The sequence below is a fragment of the Leucopleurus acutus genome, assembly GCF_964270905.1.
Source record: "Leucopleurus acutus genome assembly, chromosome: 14".
Lineage (NCBI taxonomy): Eukaryota > Metazoa > Chordata > Mammalia > Artiodactyla > Delphinidae > Leucopleurus > Leucopleurus acutus.
This window is the reverse complement of record NC_139156.1, coordinates 28520697-28538289: the sequence shown is the minus strand read 5'-3', so window position 1 is coordinate 28538289 and position 17593 is coordinate 28520697. Positions and strand designations below refer to the sequence as shown.

Here is a 17593-nt window from a genome sequence, read left to right as displayed (position 1 = left end):
CAGAACTTTCTGGACAAAGAGACCGTCATATTGCAAAAGTCCTGTAGTGAGAGGCTTAAGCCAGTGTTTGGGGTAGAGGAACCATAGATTGAGATGCAGCCTGGGAGGTGAATTAGGGGCCAGACCATGAGAGGCTTTGAAAGTCATGTTAAGGGTATCAATTTATATATCTTAAGAACAATGGGATCTCATTTTGAGTTGAAATTGGATAACATGGTCAATTTTGCATTTTGAAAACTTCTCTCTGGCTGCTGTGGAGAAAGATTGAGGGCAGCAACCCCAGAAGTGTTGTCATTATTGTTATTTTATGGATAAGAAAATGAGCTTTAACGAAAATAACTTCCTCAAAGTCACGCAGCTAGTAAGTTGTGAAACCAGCTTTCAAACACTTATCTCCCTGACATCGGAGTATAAACTTAACCACACAGTGCTGTCTCTCCAGATCAAGGTAATAAACCCCAAAATAGAGTTAGTTACAATGATTTAAGAAAGGAAGAAACAAAGAGACTTATCTCTGACTCATTCTGACATTGCCTTGGTCATGACTGTCAGAGATCAAGGAGGGAAGCATAGGGTAGCTGAAGTTCCATGACTTAATCCAAACCTCAGTTACCTAATCTGTAAAATGGTAATAGTAATAATATGTACTTCATTGCATTGTTTCAGGATTCAATCAGAAAAAGAAGGTTAAATTCTTACTATACTATAGGTTAGTTAGAAGCCAACAAATGTTGATTATTATTACTATTATTATAATTATTATTACCTATTTTTCTTTATGACTGTCCACCCACCCACTGCAGAAATCGATGGCATCATGTTACCTAACTGCCAATCAAGAAACCAAGATGCCCATGACTAGTTACTGTCCTTTGCTTCTCTGCACAATCAACTTGTTTCTAGACTAGCACACCAAATTTGGGATATCTCACAAATAAGCCTGACAATAATATCCTGACCTCAGGTCCATGGCATGTATGACTTCAATTACTGTATGAGCTTTGTATCATAAAGAGTAGATTTAAATATTTTTAATTTCTTAAGTAAAATTGCAAAACTTTCCTTGAATATTATCAAAGACTGTAATGGTCTGTTGTCTTTGACATACAAAGAAGATAAGCTATTAGCAGGGAATGACACTTGGGTTATTTATCTAAGTAGATGTCATGTATTTTTAATGCTCTGTGGTATTGAATCCTTTATAAATATGGGATATCTTCTCAAAGCAACTAGCCAGAGTTACGGAGGCAGCAAACATTATCAACAATAAAAACATCATCATTAGCAAAAAACAGCAGATGTGGGCCTCAGAACCATGAACCTTGAAGCCCTGAATTATATATGTAATTTTCCTGGCTGTTCTCCAGGTCCAGTTCCCATTTTTACTCTTTTTATTACAGGTACATCCCTGACCGTCTTACCTGGTCCTCTGCCTTATCCAATGTGCATTTCTTCATTGCCTCCTTTTAGTCAACCAAGTCTTCCCTTTCCACCCCTTGGCCTTTACAGCTTAGTCATTACAAACTAGCATATAAAAGTCCAAGCATTTACATTAACTGCACCAAAAGGTAGTCAAATATTTTAGGAAGTGGAAAGTTATCCTCACGGTGACAAAGGGAAATTGTTTCACCTTCGGATTTAACTCCCTCTTTGAGAGTTACTTACTGGGCTTCTGTTGTATGTGTGCCCAGCACTATGCTAAAGGGCTGAGAGGGCCGAGGAGAGGCAGAGAGTGCAAAAACGGGAATGAGCTGCAGTCCTTTTCAAGAAGATTGCAACTGTTGGTGAAAAGGACATGCATGCATTTACACAACAACAGTTATAACAGCTAACTTTTATGAAGGGCTTACTGTGTGCCAGGCAAGGTATATATTATTTCTTTTAATCCTCTTTGGTTGTATATTAGTTATCTACTGCTCAGTGAACAAATTACTATAAAACACAGTGGCTTAAAACAGCAATAAACATTCACTATCAGTTTCTGCAGGTGAGGAATTTGATAGTGGCTTAGATGAGTGGTTATGGTGTAGGTTATCTCATGAAGTTGCAGTCAAGATGTTGGCTGGGGCTGCAGCTATCTGAAGGCTTGACTGGGATTGGAGGATCCACTTCCACAATGGCTCACTTACACAGCTGTCAAGTTGTTGCTGGCTGTTGGCAGGAGGCCTCAGATGTTCTCCTTGTGGGTTTCTCCAGAGAGCTGCTTAAGGGTCCTTATGACATAGAAGCACATTGTACCACATTCTTGGCAAATTATTTTCTCCCTTTTTGCTTATAGCCATACTAGTGGGTATATAGTAGCATCTCATTGTAGTTGTTTTTCTTGTTTGTTTGTTTGTTTTGCAGTACGCAGGCCTCTCACTGTTGTGGCCTCTCCCGTTGCGGAGCACAGGCTCCGGACGCGCAGGCTCAGTGGCCATGGCTCACGGGTCCAGCCACTCCGCGGCATGTGGGATCTTCCCGGACCGGGGCACGAACCTGCGTCCCCTGCATCGGCAGGCGGACTCCCAACCACTGCGCCACCAGGGAAGCCCCTCATTGTAGTTTTAATTTGCATTTCCCTAGTGACTGATGATGTTGAACACCTCATTTGCTTATTTGCCATCTGTGTATCTTTTTTTGATGAGGTGTGTAAATCTTTTGTCCATTTATAAATGGTTTTTTTGTTGTTGTTTTCTTATTATTTAGTTTTGAGGATTGTTTTTATATTCTGGATACAAGTCCTTTAACAGATAGATTATTTGCAAATATTTTCTCTGCCAGTGTGTAGCCCATCTTTTCATTTTTTTCAGTGTCTCTTGAAGAACAGTTCTTAGTTTTAGTGAGTACCAATTTATTAAGTTTTTCTTTTGTAGATCATGCTTTTGCTGCTGAATATAAGAAATCTTTGCTAAGCTCAAGGTCACTAAGATTTTCAACTAGTTTTTTCTTTTACAAGTTTTATAGTTTCACCACTTACATTTAGGACTATGATCTATTTCAAGTTAATTTTCATATGTGGTATGAGGTTTTTTGTTAGCTGTCAGTTTTTTATTTCACAATATTTCTTAGAGATCTTCTCATATCTGTACATAAAGAGCTTCTTTATTCATTTTTTGAGCCAAATTCCTGCTCTGATGGAGCTTATATTCTAGTTGCAGGAAGATAGACAATAAAACATATTGTATGTAAAATGGTGATATAGGTAGTGTGGGTGGGAAGGACAGTTATAATTAGGGTGGTTAAGTGAGTCTCACTGAGAAGTTGATATTTTATTTAAGACTGAAGGAGGTAAGGGTCTTGGTAAAGCACTGGGTAGGGAGAACAGATGCATAAAAACTCTGGCAAAGGGAACACTAATTACAAAAATCTTAAATCAAGACAGGGCCTGTCATAAGGTAGAAACTGTAAGGAGGCCCCTGTGGCTGAAGTAAAGTGAGTGAAGGGAATAACAGTGAGAAGTAAAGTTAGAGAGGTAAGAGGTATGTGACTTGTAGGCTATTGTGAGGACTAGGGCTTTTCCTCTGAGATGAGAAGCTACTAGAGAGTTTGGAAGAGTGACAAGATCTGGCTTATACTTGAAAGGATCCCACTGATTGCAGTGTTCAGAATAGACTATAAGAGGCAAGGGTAGAGACAGAAAGACCAGGAAGAAGGCTACTGCAATAATTCAGTAAGAAATGGTATAGACATTTCTCCAAAGAAGATATACAGATTGCCAACAAACACATGAAAGGATGCTCAACATCACTAATCATTAGAGAAATGCAAATCAAAACTACAATGAGGTATCACCTCACACCGGTCAGAATGGCCATCATCAAAAAATTTACAAACAATAAATGCTGGAGAGGGTGTGGAGAAAAGGGAACCCTCCTGCACTATTGGTGCGAGTGTAAATTGATACAGCCACTATGGAGAACAGTACGGAGGTTCCTTAAAAAACTAAAAATAGAACTACCATATGACCCAGCAATCCCACTACTGGGCATATACAGTGAGAAAACCATAATTAAAATAGAGACGTGTACCACAATGTTCATTGCAGCACTATTTACAATAGCCAGGACATGGAACGAACCTGTGTCCATCAACAGAGAAATGGATAAAGAAGATGTGGCACATATATACGATGGAATATTATTCAGCCATAAAACGAGACGAAATTGAGTTATTTGTAGTGAGGTGGGCGGACCTAGAGTCTGTCGTACAGAGTGAAGTAAGAAAGCAAAACAAATACCGTATGCTAATGCATGTTTACGGAATCTAAAAAAAAAAAATGGTAGTGATGAACCTAGGTGCAGGACAGGAATAAAGACGCAGGCGTAAAGAATGGACTTGAGGACATGGGGAGGGGGAAGGGTAAGCTGGGATGAAGTGAGAGAGTGGCGTGGACATATATACACTACCAGATGTAAAATAGATAGCTAGTGGGAAGCAGCCGCATAGCACAGGGAGATCAGCTTGGTGCTTTGTGACCACCTAGAGAGGTGGGATAGGGAGGGTGGGAGGGAGATGCAAGAGAGAGGAGATATGGGGATATAGGTATACATAAAGCTGATTCACGTTGTTATACAGCAGAAACTAACACAACAATGTAAAGCAATTATGCTCCAATAAAGATGTTAAAAAAAAAATGGTGGTAGTTTAGACCAGTGTGGTAGCAATGAGGTTAGTGAGAAATGGCTGGCTTTTGGATGCATTCTTAAGGTAGCGCTAATGGGCTTTGCTCATGGTCTCGATGGAGGGTGGGGAGTGGGTATGGGAGCAAGAGAAGGGTTAGGGCAACTCCAAGATTTTGGGCCTGAGCATCTGGAAGAATGGAGTGTTTCTTACTCCTTTACTACCATAGTGTGTCATCAAACATTTTAATCTTTGCCAGATTGGTAGCTGAAAAAATGGTATCTAATGTAGTTTTTACCCTATATTTTAACTGTGAAAATTGTCAAACATACAAAAAATTGAAAGAATAGTACCCACTTCATACTGACTTAATAAAGGATATTTATTAGCTCAAATAATTGGCTATCCAGAGATACAATGGAATTCAGGTTTCATTTGACTCAGTAACTTAACCATGTCATCAAGAATTTAGGAAGGAGGGGAAAGAGAGAGAGACAGACAGACAGACAGAGAGATAGAGAGGCTCCCTCACTACACTCCGTAAGAAAAGCGAATAAACTTTTTATTTGCCCCAGCAAATATGTCTCTTTATCTGGAATTGGACTATATGCCCACTCCTGAAAACACAGCTGTGGCCAAGGGATAGGATTTTGCCCAATACCTTAGACCTGGCTTGCATGTCCCACTCCTAGAGCCAGGGTGAAAGAATCCTCAAGTACACACGGCCTATACCTGGGGAAGGTGCCCACACTCAAAATCGGAATGGATGCCAAGAGAAAGGGATCAGTATCTTCCCCATGCCTTCGTCCCAAGTACTATGGGAATTTTAAACTTTGCCATACTGCACCCCACCTCCCCAGCTGGAATCTCTGAAGAGTGGCCTTTCATTTCTCGGAATGACCTATGGCATTGATTTCCTGCGTTTGTCAAATTTTCAATCATCCTACTTGTTAATTCACTTCCTACAGTGGCTGTCGTCTTTTTTGCACTGCTATGCCATCATTTCTCAAGATACTCCGACACATGGCAGTAGTGTTATCAGACTTTTACTGAAGGTTTAGGGTCATGGAGAGGATTATAACATAGCGCAGAATTCAAAATTGAACCCTAGATGTCAATGCTATTACCTGAAATTTCCCTGACCACCGTGTCTTGGGGACTAGTGATTTTAAAATATGTCTGCAAATTGTTTGATACTTCTCTCTTCAAAAAGTGGAGCCTAATTGCCCTACCCTTGAATGTGGACTGAGAGTTAGTGTCTCGTTTTTAACAAATAATATGTGGCATAAGTGAAGACATGGCTTCTGAGGCTAGGTCATCAAAAGAATAAAGCTTCTGGGCTTCCCTGGTGGCGCAGTGGTTGAGAGTCCACCTGCCAATGCAGGGGACACGAGTTCGTGCCCCGGTCCAGGAAGATCCCACATGCCGTGGAGCGGCTGGGCCCATGAGCCATGGCCGCTAAGCCTGCGCGTCCGGAGCCTGTGCTCTGCAACGGGAGAGGCCACAGCAGTAAGAGGCCCGCGTACCGCAAAAAAAAAAAAAAAAAAAAAAAAAGAATAAAGCTTCTACCTGGCACTCACACTCTCCCTCTCTCTCAGATCACTCTGGGAGAAGCCAGCTTCCACATCATGAAGACACTCAAGGATCCCTGGAAAAGTCCCACGTGAGAAGGCACAGAGGCCTCCCACCAATAGACAGCATCAACTTGCCAGCCATCAGTTAGCAGCGCATACTTTAGTGCCTGTTAAGATGTTAGATGACTAGAACCCCAGCTGACATCTTTTTTTTTTTTTTAATGTTTATTTGGTTGCACCAGACCTTAGTTGAGGCATGTGAACTCTTAGCTGCGGCATGCATGTGGGATCTAGTTCCCTTACCAGGGATCGAACCCAGGGCTCCTGCGTTGGGAGCATGGAGTCTTATCCACTGTGCCACCAGGGAAATCCCCCCAGCTGACATTTTTTTTTTTAATATTTATTTTTATTTTTTAAAATTCATGTATTTATTTTTTTGGTTGTGTTAGGTCTTCGTTGCTGCGCGTGGGCTTTCTCTAGTTGCGGCAAGCTGGGGCTACTCTTCGTTGTGGTGTGCGGGCTTCTCATTGCAGTGGCTTCTCTTGTTGTGGAGCAAGAGCTATAGAGTGCAGGCTCAGTCGTGTGGCATACAGGCTTAGCTGCCCTGAGGCATGTGGGATCTTCCTGGACCAGGGATCAAACCCACGTCCCCTGCATTGGTAGGCGGATTTTCAACCACTGTGCCACCAGGGAAGTCCCCCAGCTGACATCTTGATTGCAACCTCATGAGAGACACTGAGCCAAGCTGCTCCTAAATTCCTGACCCACGAAAACTGGGAGAGATAATAATTTGTTATGCAACTATAGACAAAGAATACAGGGACTCTCTCATGTGCTCTTCTCTCCAGTCCCAACTGTCACCATCTTGCAGAGGTCCCTCATCTTTCTTTTATCTCATTTGTTTTTTCCTTTACCAGAGCTCCCTGAACCTAGTTTCTAGAGAGAATGCTCAAAATTCCTGTATTTTATTTGGAGAGTAATTGAAGTCTTCTTGGTCTAAACCTCTCCCATCTAGACTAAGCCCAGGGGATCCCACTCTCCCTGACCAAACATACCCATTATGGTCCAAAACCTAGATATTCTGTCTTCCTACCTGGCCAGCTGGTACCAGGTCCACTCAAACAGCTGCCATCTTTTAGAACAAGTATTCTTTCCCTAATAGAAGTATGCATGAACAAAGTGCTACAAGAGCAGAGAGGAAGCACCTAAGTTGACTGGGGGAGCTCATAGAGAGAAGGTGACATTTGAGCTGAGTTTTGAAGGATAAGTAGGAGTTCATTTGGTAGAGAAGTGAAAGAAAGTCATTTAAGCAGAAGTAATAACAAGTACAAGGGCTCAGAGGTAAGAAAAGGCATAATTCTGAGACCTGTAAATATGTCAGGGTTGTGCATGAGAATACCTGTTGAGGAGCTTGGTTGATGTTGGGGGCTAGATCATATCAGGCATTGTAAGCCACATATATCAGTTAGGAGACCAAAGCTAACAGAATCCCCTGATTCAACTGACTTAAAAATAAGAACAATAATGAATTTAGTATCTCAAATAGTAAGTCCGTAAGTAGGGCTGCTCCCATGTTGGTTACCTTCACAGCTTAATGATGTTATCAAGGACCCAGGTTTTTTCCATATTTCTATTCTGTTATTCCCAGGCTTGTCCCCTATCCCCCACCCCAACCCTACCCCCATGGTTGTAAGATGACTAAAGCAACTCCAGGTACCCTTAAGATTACTTCTGGAGGTAGAAAAGGGGCCTTTTCTTCTCTCTCGTTATGTAAACTTTTGATTGACATACTCCTTTTAAGATGGATAAAGCCTTTCCCAGAAATGTCTTCCCTCCTCCTCCCATTCCTCCCAACAGCTGACTTCCCTTTAGTATCATTGGCTAGAATTGCATCATATGCCCAGGCTCAGTATTTGGTAAGGGAATAGGCCACCATGATTGATATAGACCAGTCACAGTTTACTCCCTAGGGCTGAGGTGGGAGCTAGCACTCTTGAAGCACATGGTGAAGCATAGCAGTGTGGTTACTAGCATAAAATTGGGATTCTGTTAACAAGGTGGAAGTTTTGGCTAGGCAGTCAGCAGAATCTGCCACACCATGCCAAGGAATTTGAACTATCTCCCACTGGGATGGAAAACCACAGAAGATTTTAAAACAGGAAATAGCATGATTATATTTCACTATGTCAGAATAGAGGGGTACTCAAGAGGGGCATGGGTCTGGAGGTAGGGCCACCAGTTAGAAGATTTCATCAGAAGATATTAGAGAGGATTTTAGGCATTTGAATTAAGAATACCTAGTGACTAATTGGAATGAGAAAAGGAAGTAGAAGGGATAGATTCAAGAATGACTTGCATGTAAGCTAGACAGCTACATGTCAAAGAATGAAATTAGAACACTACCTAACACCATACACAAAAATAAACTCCAAATGGATTGACCTAAATGTAAGACCAGACACTCTAAAACTCTTAGAGGAAAACATAGGAAAAACACTCTTAGACATAAACCACAGCAAGATCTTTTTTGACCCACCTCCTAGAGTAATGAAAATAAAAACAAAAGTAAACAAATGGGACCTAATTAAACTTAAAAGCTTTTGCACAGCAAAGGAAACCATAAACAAGATGAAAAGACAACCCTCAGAATGGGAGAAAATATTTGCAAATGAAACAACGGACAAAGGATTAATCTCCAAAATATACAAACAGCTCATGGAGCTCAATATCAAAAAAACCAAACAATCCAGTTAAAAAATGGGTAGAAGACCTAAATAGACATTTCACCAAAGAAGACATACAGATGGCCAAGAGACACATGAAAAGACGCTTAACATCACTATTAGAATCAAAACTACAATGAGGTATCACCTCACACCGGTCAGAATGGCCATTATCAAAAAATCTAGAAACAATGTTGGAAAGGGTGTGGTGATAAGGGAACCCTCCTGCACTGTTGGTGGGAATGTAAGTTGATACAGCCACTATGGAGAACAGTATGGAGGTTCCTTAAAAAACTAAAAATAGAACTACCATATGACCCAGCAATCCCACTACTGGGCATATACCCTGAGAAAACCATAATTCAAAAAGAGACATGTACCACAATGCTCATTGCAGCACTGTTTACAATAGCCAGGACATGGAACCAACCTAAATGTCCATCAACAGATGAATGAGTAAAGAAGATGTGGCATGTATGTACAATGGAATATTACTGAGCCATAATAAGAAACGAAATTGGGGCTTCCCTGGTGGCGCAGTGGTTGAAAGTCCGCCTGCCATTGCAGGGGACATGGGTTCGTGCCCTGGTCCGGGAAGATCCCACATGCTGCGGAGCGGCTGGGCCCGTGAGCCATGGCCACTGAGCCTGCGCGTCCGGAGCCTGTGCTCCACAACGGGAGAGGCCACAACAGTGAGAGGCCCGCATACCGCAAAAAAAAAAAAAAGAAAAAAAGAAACGAAATTGAGTTATTCGTAGTGAGGTGGATGGACCTAGAGTCTGTCATACAGAGTGAAGTCAGAAAGCAAAACAAATACCGTATGCTAACGCATATTTATGGAATCTGAAAAATAAAAACTGGTACTGATGAACCTAGTGGCAGGGCAGGAATAAAGATGTAGACATAGAGAATGGATTTGAGGACACTGTGGCGGGGAGGGGGGAACTGGGGCAAAGTGAGAGTAGCATTGACATATATACACTACCAAATGTAAAATAGTTAGCTAGTGGGAAGCCGCAGCATAGCACAGGGAGATCAGCTTGGTGCTTTGCAACGACCTAGAGGGGTGGGATAGGGAGGGTGGGAGGGAGGCTCAAGAAGGAGGGGATATGGGGATATATGTATGCATATGGCTGATTTACTTTGCTGTACAACAAAAACTAACACAGTATTGTGAAGCAATTATACTCCAATAAAGATCTATTAAAAAAATTAAAGAAAAATAACTTGCAGATACCTGCTTGGGTGACTCACAGGGTATTTTGTCAAAGTTGGGAATATGCATGGAGGAGGTTTGGGTGGATAAGGTGAGAATGGAGAGACAGTGAATTTGGTCTTTGACAGTGAGGTACCTACAGGACACATGAAGAGAGATCAGTAAACTTGGAGGGGAGAGCAAAGACCACATTAAATTCCATTAGAGGTTAGGGCAGGATGGAGTGTGGAATGAAGGAGAATTGATGAGGAGAAATAAAGCGATGCAGACAATGGACACCTAGTGTGGGACTGGTTTGACTGATTTTGCTCAGGGTGGGTAGAGTCAAGGATGCCTTGAGAAAATTGCAGATGTAATTGTAGACAAGCCTTTAAAAAGCAGTTAAAAACCTGTTTTGAAATATGGATTTCTGTAATTTGTTTCAACATGTTGAATTACAGCAAATGAGATGGAGAAATGATCTCAACCCATTTTTTTTGGCCTCCCAACTGGAAACCTCAGAACTTAGCCCTGTAGGCTGTTAATCAGATAAGCACTGCAGGCTTTACCATGCCTGAGAGCATATGGAGTGATTGAAGGAATTATTGTCCAAACCAGATGGACAAAGAAGGTATAATGAGAAAGTGTTGGGATTAAAATGTAGGTTTCTTTTCTGTTTTATAACAGTAGTTACAAAATATAACTTAGATGTTTCAATGCACCTTCAAGTTCTAAGTTAATATAGTTCATAAACCATATGAAACAAGTACTATTTAAAACATAAATAGGAATTTTATTTCCACTCAAAAACACTCATTTAGTGGAACACTGGAGTTTGAAATATACATAGATTAGATTTAGAACTGCACAGTTGGCTGGCAACTTCAAGAATTAAAAAAAAAAACAAAGCCAAAACATTTGTTGAGCTTTTCCTATGTCTACCTTGTTCCAGGCACTGAACTGGGCTCTAGAATAAAATCACCTGGTAGGGCTTCCCTGGTGGCGCAGTGGGTGAGGGTCCGCCTGCTGATGCAGGGGACGCGGGTTCGTGCCCCGGTCCAGGAGGATCCCACATGCTGCGGAGCGGCTGGGCCCGTGGGCCGTGGCCGTGGCCGCTGAGCCTGCGCGTCTGGAGCCTGTGCTCTGCAGCGGGAGAGGCCCCAGCGGTGAGAGGCCCGCATACAGCAAAAAAAAAAAAAAAAAATCACCTGGTATTTTGTAATTTTTTGTGGTTAATCCTAACTTTATGCAGCTATTACACTCGATGTGGTTTCTGGGGCCTGGATAAAATATAACACTTGAAGCAGAGTAGGGACTGAGGGACAAAAAGAAAATTGAGAATTGAAGGAGAAAAGCAACCTAGGAAACCCAACAAGGTTGGGAGAGTAATGGAGGAAAAAAGAAACAGTCATGAGAGACTGAATACGCAAACTGGATAATGGCCAGACCGTATATGACAATTAAAACTCTGACCCACAGCCTCTGCAGCAATCAGCCCAGAACCCTCATGACTGGTCAATAACTGTCAGCTTCCCTAATTTTTGCCCCTGCCCTTCCAACTCAGGACCAACTGGTGAAGGTCAAATATGCTCCCCCAAAACAATCACATTAGATGCCTTGCTTCTAGTTAGCCTGCCTCCAGCTTCCCCATGCCATTCGGTGCATACATGAAATCTTCCCTTTTTGTTTTTCCACCTTAAACTTCCCCACTCCCTTGACAGCCTTTGAATCTCTGCCAGATGCCAAGTGATAGTGGTTGACTGCCCTGTTATAGCAGGCATAGAATAAATAGCCTCTTTGTTCTCATTTGGGTGGTCTTCATTTATTTCCACAGTCATTCATTCACATATTTATCATATATTAGTTGTATTTTATGTGCCAGGCAGTACCCAACATTGCTATGCAAGCAGATAGTCCTTGCCCTCAAGGATATTCTGTCTACTGGGATAGACAGATACGTAAATATAATTGTAATTCAATGTGGTAAGTGAAACAACATATAAAGGAGGTGTAGATCAAGTAAGGCTTTTAGGGGAAGTGACCCTTAAATCGAGTGGTAAGGGTTGAGGACGAGTTGACCCGGTAAAGAGGCAGGGAAGGATACTCAAGGCAGGTGGAGGGGAGGGGTGGAGGAGGCAGAGTGAGCAAAGCCCAAGAGGGCAGAAACCACAGAGGTGCGTTGCTGGAGCATGATAAGGGAGGTGCGGAGCAGCAGCAGATGCTGCATGGGCAGGTCGTGGACGGCCATGTGTGTGCCAAGTTTGTAAGGACTTGGATTTCATCCTGTCCAAGCGGCTCCCGCCTGGACATGAGAGAAGAGGCTGGTGTAAGCAAGGTACAAAAACAACATTCAGGAAACATTACCTTTTGTGTATCACTGTTAAGGTCTGGGAGGGCAGGGACACAGCCGCTCTTAATGTTTGGCTCACAGTAGACATTAAATGAATGTGGAATGAATGGATATAAGCGCTGCGGTGTAGTCGTCATTACCCCCCAACTTGTGTTTTTTTCTCATGGGACAACACAGTGGATCCGGGGCATCTGTTTGGGAGGCTGTAGGGAAGGTTTGTGGTGGGAGAACTGCCATTCTGCAGGGCAGGATTTGTGGACACAAAACCTCCGACTGGCTTTAGGCAAGGGATGCACTTGTGTCGCGAACACCCCGAGACCCACGCACCCGAGCCGCTCCGTCCTGAAAACGGCCGCAGAGAAAACAGCCAGCAGAGAACTAGCGCCCCCGAGAGGGTAGCAGCCGCAAGGTACCTGGGCGCCGCTCCGTACTGCTCACCTGTGAGCCACAGCCGGCCCCTCCAGGCGGAGCCCCGCACGACGCCCTTCCGGATTGGACGCGCTCGAAATCCCGGGGCGGGCATTAAGGCCTAGCGCTCTAGGGGACTGGCCACCCTGGCGGACCGACGTGCGGCCGACGGAGCTGGTTCGCCCGCGGCCCCAGCTGGGCGGAAGGCAGGCCCCTCTCCGCGGGTCCCCTGTCAGTCATTGGCTCCCTGCGGTTTCCTTGGGGACGTGGCGCCGCCGGCGGCCCAGGCCTCCTTCCGGCTCGGTTAAAGGCCGCGGGGAGCACCTCCGGACCTAGCAGAGCGGAGCTGAGGGAGCCGGCGGGCCGCTCGACCCGTGAGTGTGAGCTTGGGAGGGCTGCGGGGCCGGGAGGGGCGGACCGCGGGTTCCTCGAGGATGTCGCTGGCCCTCTAGAATACCCCGCTCCCAGGGAGCCTGGGTAGGGTCCACTGAGCCCCAGGAGCAAGAGCATACGGATCTGGAGTGGGAGCCCGGGGAGTGGGTGGACGCCATGAGCTTCTCGTGGTGGGGTATGGGGTCTAGTCTCGTGGGTACTGCTGGAGGTGAGCCGGAACCCCAACCAGCTCTTTCCAGGCTGCAGACTTCGGAGATGACTGGGACGAGGAGACCACCTTCTCAAGGCAAAAGGAAAAGGAGGTGACAGGCCTTGAGACCACTGAAGGGAACCCATGGCTAGGTAAGGTTGCAGACTTTATCCTCAGCTGGGAGCTCGGTGGGGGGTGGCTGGGAGATTGTTACGAGTGAGGTTTGCTCTAGGGCTGCATATGGACTTCGCAGCCTGGTCAGATGGATGCAAAGATCAAAGCTGCATTCTTTTGAAGGCAGATTCAACAATACCTTATAGCCCAGAGCCCCCGGGGTGATAGAGGGAGTGCTTGCTCAGCTCTGGTAAGTGCTAGATTGTAATGTTCTTTCAAATTTCCACTTGAGTGAGGCTAGGTGCCCCTTGGGGAGGTTAAAAAAAACCAAAAACAAAACAAAAAAATTTTTTTAAATGAACTTTGAAAACAGACCGAGGTCCTTCTGAATTACCATGGAAAGTGAACTTCACAGTTGAGTATGCTTATCCATACATTATAACACTCTGAAGCTTTCAGAAAAGATTAATGTGGATCTGTGGAGCAACAGGTACCAAATGAGACAGTTGTCAAATAGAGTAAGTGGAGAAAGATGCAGAACAGTAGGTATGATGTAAAACCAAAGGAATGGAGATACACACACAGGCACACACACAGATATATTACCTATATGGTATGTATTTATGCTTGTGTATACAAGAATATCTCTGGGTAACAGTGGTTGCCTCTGAGAGGGAAATGATGGGGTTAAGGCACAAGACTCACTTTCCACTATATATCCTTTAAACTGTTTGATTTTTTTTTTATTGTGTGCGTATGTTACCTATTAAAATATTTTTTAAAATCAGTTGAATAAATTTTCTGACTATCCAGTTTTTTTGACAGCATTCTTGATGGGAATGTTACAAGTGCTCTGATTCTTCAGTGTTATGAGATTGCACAGGGAGACTGGTGATCTTTTCATTAACATGAAGTTGGTTCTTTGAACTGCATCCCAAAGTGCACTCTGAAAAAAGAGCAGAGAAGCCTTTTTTTATTTATATAGTGGAAGCTCCATGAACTATATATGTCCGTTTTTAAAATTCGAGACTAAATGAACATTTAGACTTCTGGGGGCATAAATTTTTTGCTTTATCAGGAAGCGCTTTAATTCAGCTTAAAAACCGTTTTTTAGCACTGGATTGTAGAGACTTTTCTTACTAATGTTTGTCTCATTTCAGGATCAGTTTTTCCTACCTCTGCCCAGCCTCCTGGTACTTCACTGTGCCCACAGTGAGCCCATTTCCCCGGCAGCGGGTGGCATTCCTAGGACTCTTCTTCATATCCTGTCTCCTTTTGCTTATGTTAATCATGGACTTTAGACATTGGGGTGCTTCATTACCACGAGACAGGCAATACGAAAGGTGAGTCAGCTTTACATCGCTTCGATTGGCTTTGGTGTTGAAGTCATAAATATTTTGATAAGCTGTTTAACACACTACCACCTTTGACTCTTTTGGGGAATACCGCACTTTTATTAGTAAAACTGCATGCCACTTATTACATAAAGAAGATCTTAAGCCCCGTTTCGGCGATGTTCAGTTTTGATTCAGCAATGCTGTTGCTGCGTTTTAACCATGAAAGACATCTTTCTGTTCTTTTGTCTTGGTGGGCTGACTTACTGGGTGCATAAATGTTTAGGATTGTTATGTACTCTTGATGAATTGACCCTTTTATCATTCTTAAATGACTCTGTTTATCTTTGATTATATTCTTTGCTCTGAAATCTACTAGTCTGGTATTAATATATCAACAGCAACTTCAGCTTTCTTGTGTCAGTGTTAGCATGATAGATGTTTTTCCATTCTTTTAGTTTTAGCCTATTTGTGTCTTTATGTTTAAAGTGAGCTTCTTGTAGGCAGAGTTTAGTTGAGTCTTTTTTTCTACCCAATCTGACAGTGTCTGCCTTTTATTTGGGCCCTTCAGGCTATTTACATTTATCAATTGTTTAGATTTTAATCTGTCTTGCTATTTGTTTTCTGCTTGTCACATCTGTTCTTTGTTTGTCTTTCCTCTTTTTTTCCCTTCTTTTGAATTGAGTACATTTTTTATGATTCCATTTTAGCCTCTTTCTTGGCTTATTAGATATAACTCTGTTTTTATTTTTTCAGTGGTTGCTTTAGGGTTTAGAGTATACATCTTTAACTTATTACTTCAAGTAATATTATACCTCTTCACACACAGTGTAAGAACCTAACAACAGTGTACTTTCATTCCTCTTTTTCCCCTTGGCCTTGGTGCTATTGTTGTCATATCTTTTACTTCTACATATGTTATAAGCTCCACCATGTGTTATTATTTTCGCTTTAAGCATTCAATTATTTTTTAAAGAGGTTTTTAAAAATAAGAAAAAAAGGCTTGTATATTTACCATATCTGGGCCTCTTCATTCCTTTGTGTAGATTTCATATTTCCATCTGGTATCATTTTCCTTTTGCCTAAAGGTCTTCCTTTAACATTTCTAGTAGTGTGAGTTTGTGGTTGGTGAATTCTTTAAACTTTTATGTGACTGGAAAAGTCTTTATTTTGTTTTACCTTTAAAAGAAATGTTCACTGAGTATGGAACTCTAGGTTGATCGTTTTCTTCTTTCATTACTTTACAGACGATGCTTCACTGTCTTCTGGCTTGTCTTAGGAGAAGTCTGCTGCCATTTTTATCTTTGTTCTCTCTGTACATAATATGTCTTCCTCTGGCTGCTTTTAAGGTTTTCTCTTTATCACTGGTTTTAAACAATTCGATTATGATGTGCCTTGGTGTAGTTTTCTTCATGATTCTTTTTTCTTTAAGATTTTTTTTTAAATTATTTTTATTTTTTAAAATTTATTTATTTTATTTTATTTTTGGTTGTGTTGGGTCTTCGTTGCTGCGCACGGGCTTTTCTCTGGTTGTGGCAAGCGGGGGCTACTCTTCATTGGGGTGCACAGGCTTCTCATTGCAGTGGCTTGTCTTGTTGTGGAGCATGGGCTCTAGGCACGTGGGTTTCAGTAGTTGTGGCATGTGGGCTCAGTAGTTGTGGCTCGTGGGCTCCAGAGTGCAGGTTTAGTAGTTGTGACACACAGACTTAGTTGCTCCATGGCATGTGGGGTCTTCCTGGACCAGTGAGTCCAGGAAGTGGTGATCTATATAGCTGGAGAGGTAGATCAGGCTGGGCCTATTAAGCCATTTTAGGGGGGTTAGACTTTATGTTAAGGGCAGAGGGAAGACTTTAAAAAGCTTTGAAGAGTGATATGATCAGAAATGCTTTTTACAGAAAGGTCATTTTGATGGCATGGTGGAGAATGAATTGGAATCCTCCAGTAGAGAGATGATGGTGGCCTAGACTTGGGTGGCAGCAATGATGATGAAGAGAAGTAAATGCATCTGAGGGATACGTGGGAGGTGGAGTGATCTGATAGTTCTTATCTACCACTAAACTCAGGTGGCCAGATTCAATAAATACTTATGCTGAATTAATTGAAACAAGTTAGCCACAGAGCTAAGGAACACACAGACTGTGCCTGTGTAATGAGCGTAACAAAATCCTCACACCCTGTAATGCTCTGGCTGAGCAGCCAGCAGCCATATAGCCTAGAGCTCCTTGTTCTTTAATGAAATGTTACGTGCATATGGCCACAAATTACCATGTGTCCTTAAACTTCACTCATGGCTGTCTACATGAGTCATTTAGGAAGCAAACATCTGTTGAGAGCTTGCTGTGTGTGTGACTCTGTGCTAGGCGCTAGGGTACAAAGATGAATAAAACGTGGCCCCTGAACTCATGCAGTTAATAATCTAGTTAGAGAGGCAGATGTGAAGGAATAATTGTTTCCTAATGAGATAATAGTTTAAGTATAACTATGTAGAATCAGGAATAAAGAATCAGGAACTGTACATAGTCAAGAATGAGGAATAAAGTTAAGAATCAGAACTTAATAAGAAGAGGCTCATGAGTAACCAAATTTGATATCACTGAGTTCATGTACTAAGCGCTTATGTACTATACTGATAAGAAAGGCTCTCACATAGAGGCTGTTTACTTTTGTTTTACATACTGTATTTTTTTGTTTTTTTCAACTTTTTATTTTA

General features: G+C 42.5%; 1 protein-coding gene across 5 annotated transcripts in view; it reads left to right on the top strand.

Annotated features, from left to right (window-relative positions):
- ENTPD7 (ectonucleoside triphosphate diphosphohydrolase 7) overlaps positions 1–17593 on the top strand; it is a 138198-nt gene that overhangs the window by 88507 nt on the left and 32098 nt on the right. The window contains exons 2-4 of one of the 5 annotated variants that reach the window (XM_082854933.1): positions 12728–12853; positions 13485–13587; positions 14710–14892. In XM_082854933.1, coding sequence (XP_082711059.1) covers positions 13580–13587; positions 14710–14892 — 191 coding nt within the window. In that variant the 5' untranslated portion in view covers positions 12728–12853; positions 13485–13579. Of the gene's footprint in view, positions 1–12727; positions 12854–13169; positions 13227–13474; positions 13588–14709; positions 14893–17593 lie in introns of those variants that run through there. The other 4 variants (XM_082854934.1, XM_082854936.1, XM_082854935.1 and 1 more) reach the window with 4 other exon arrangements.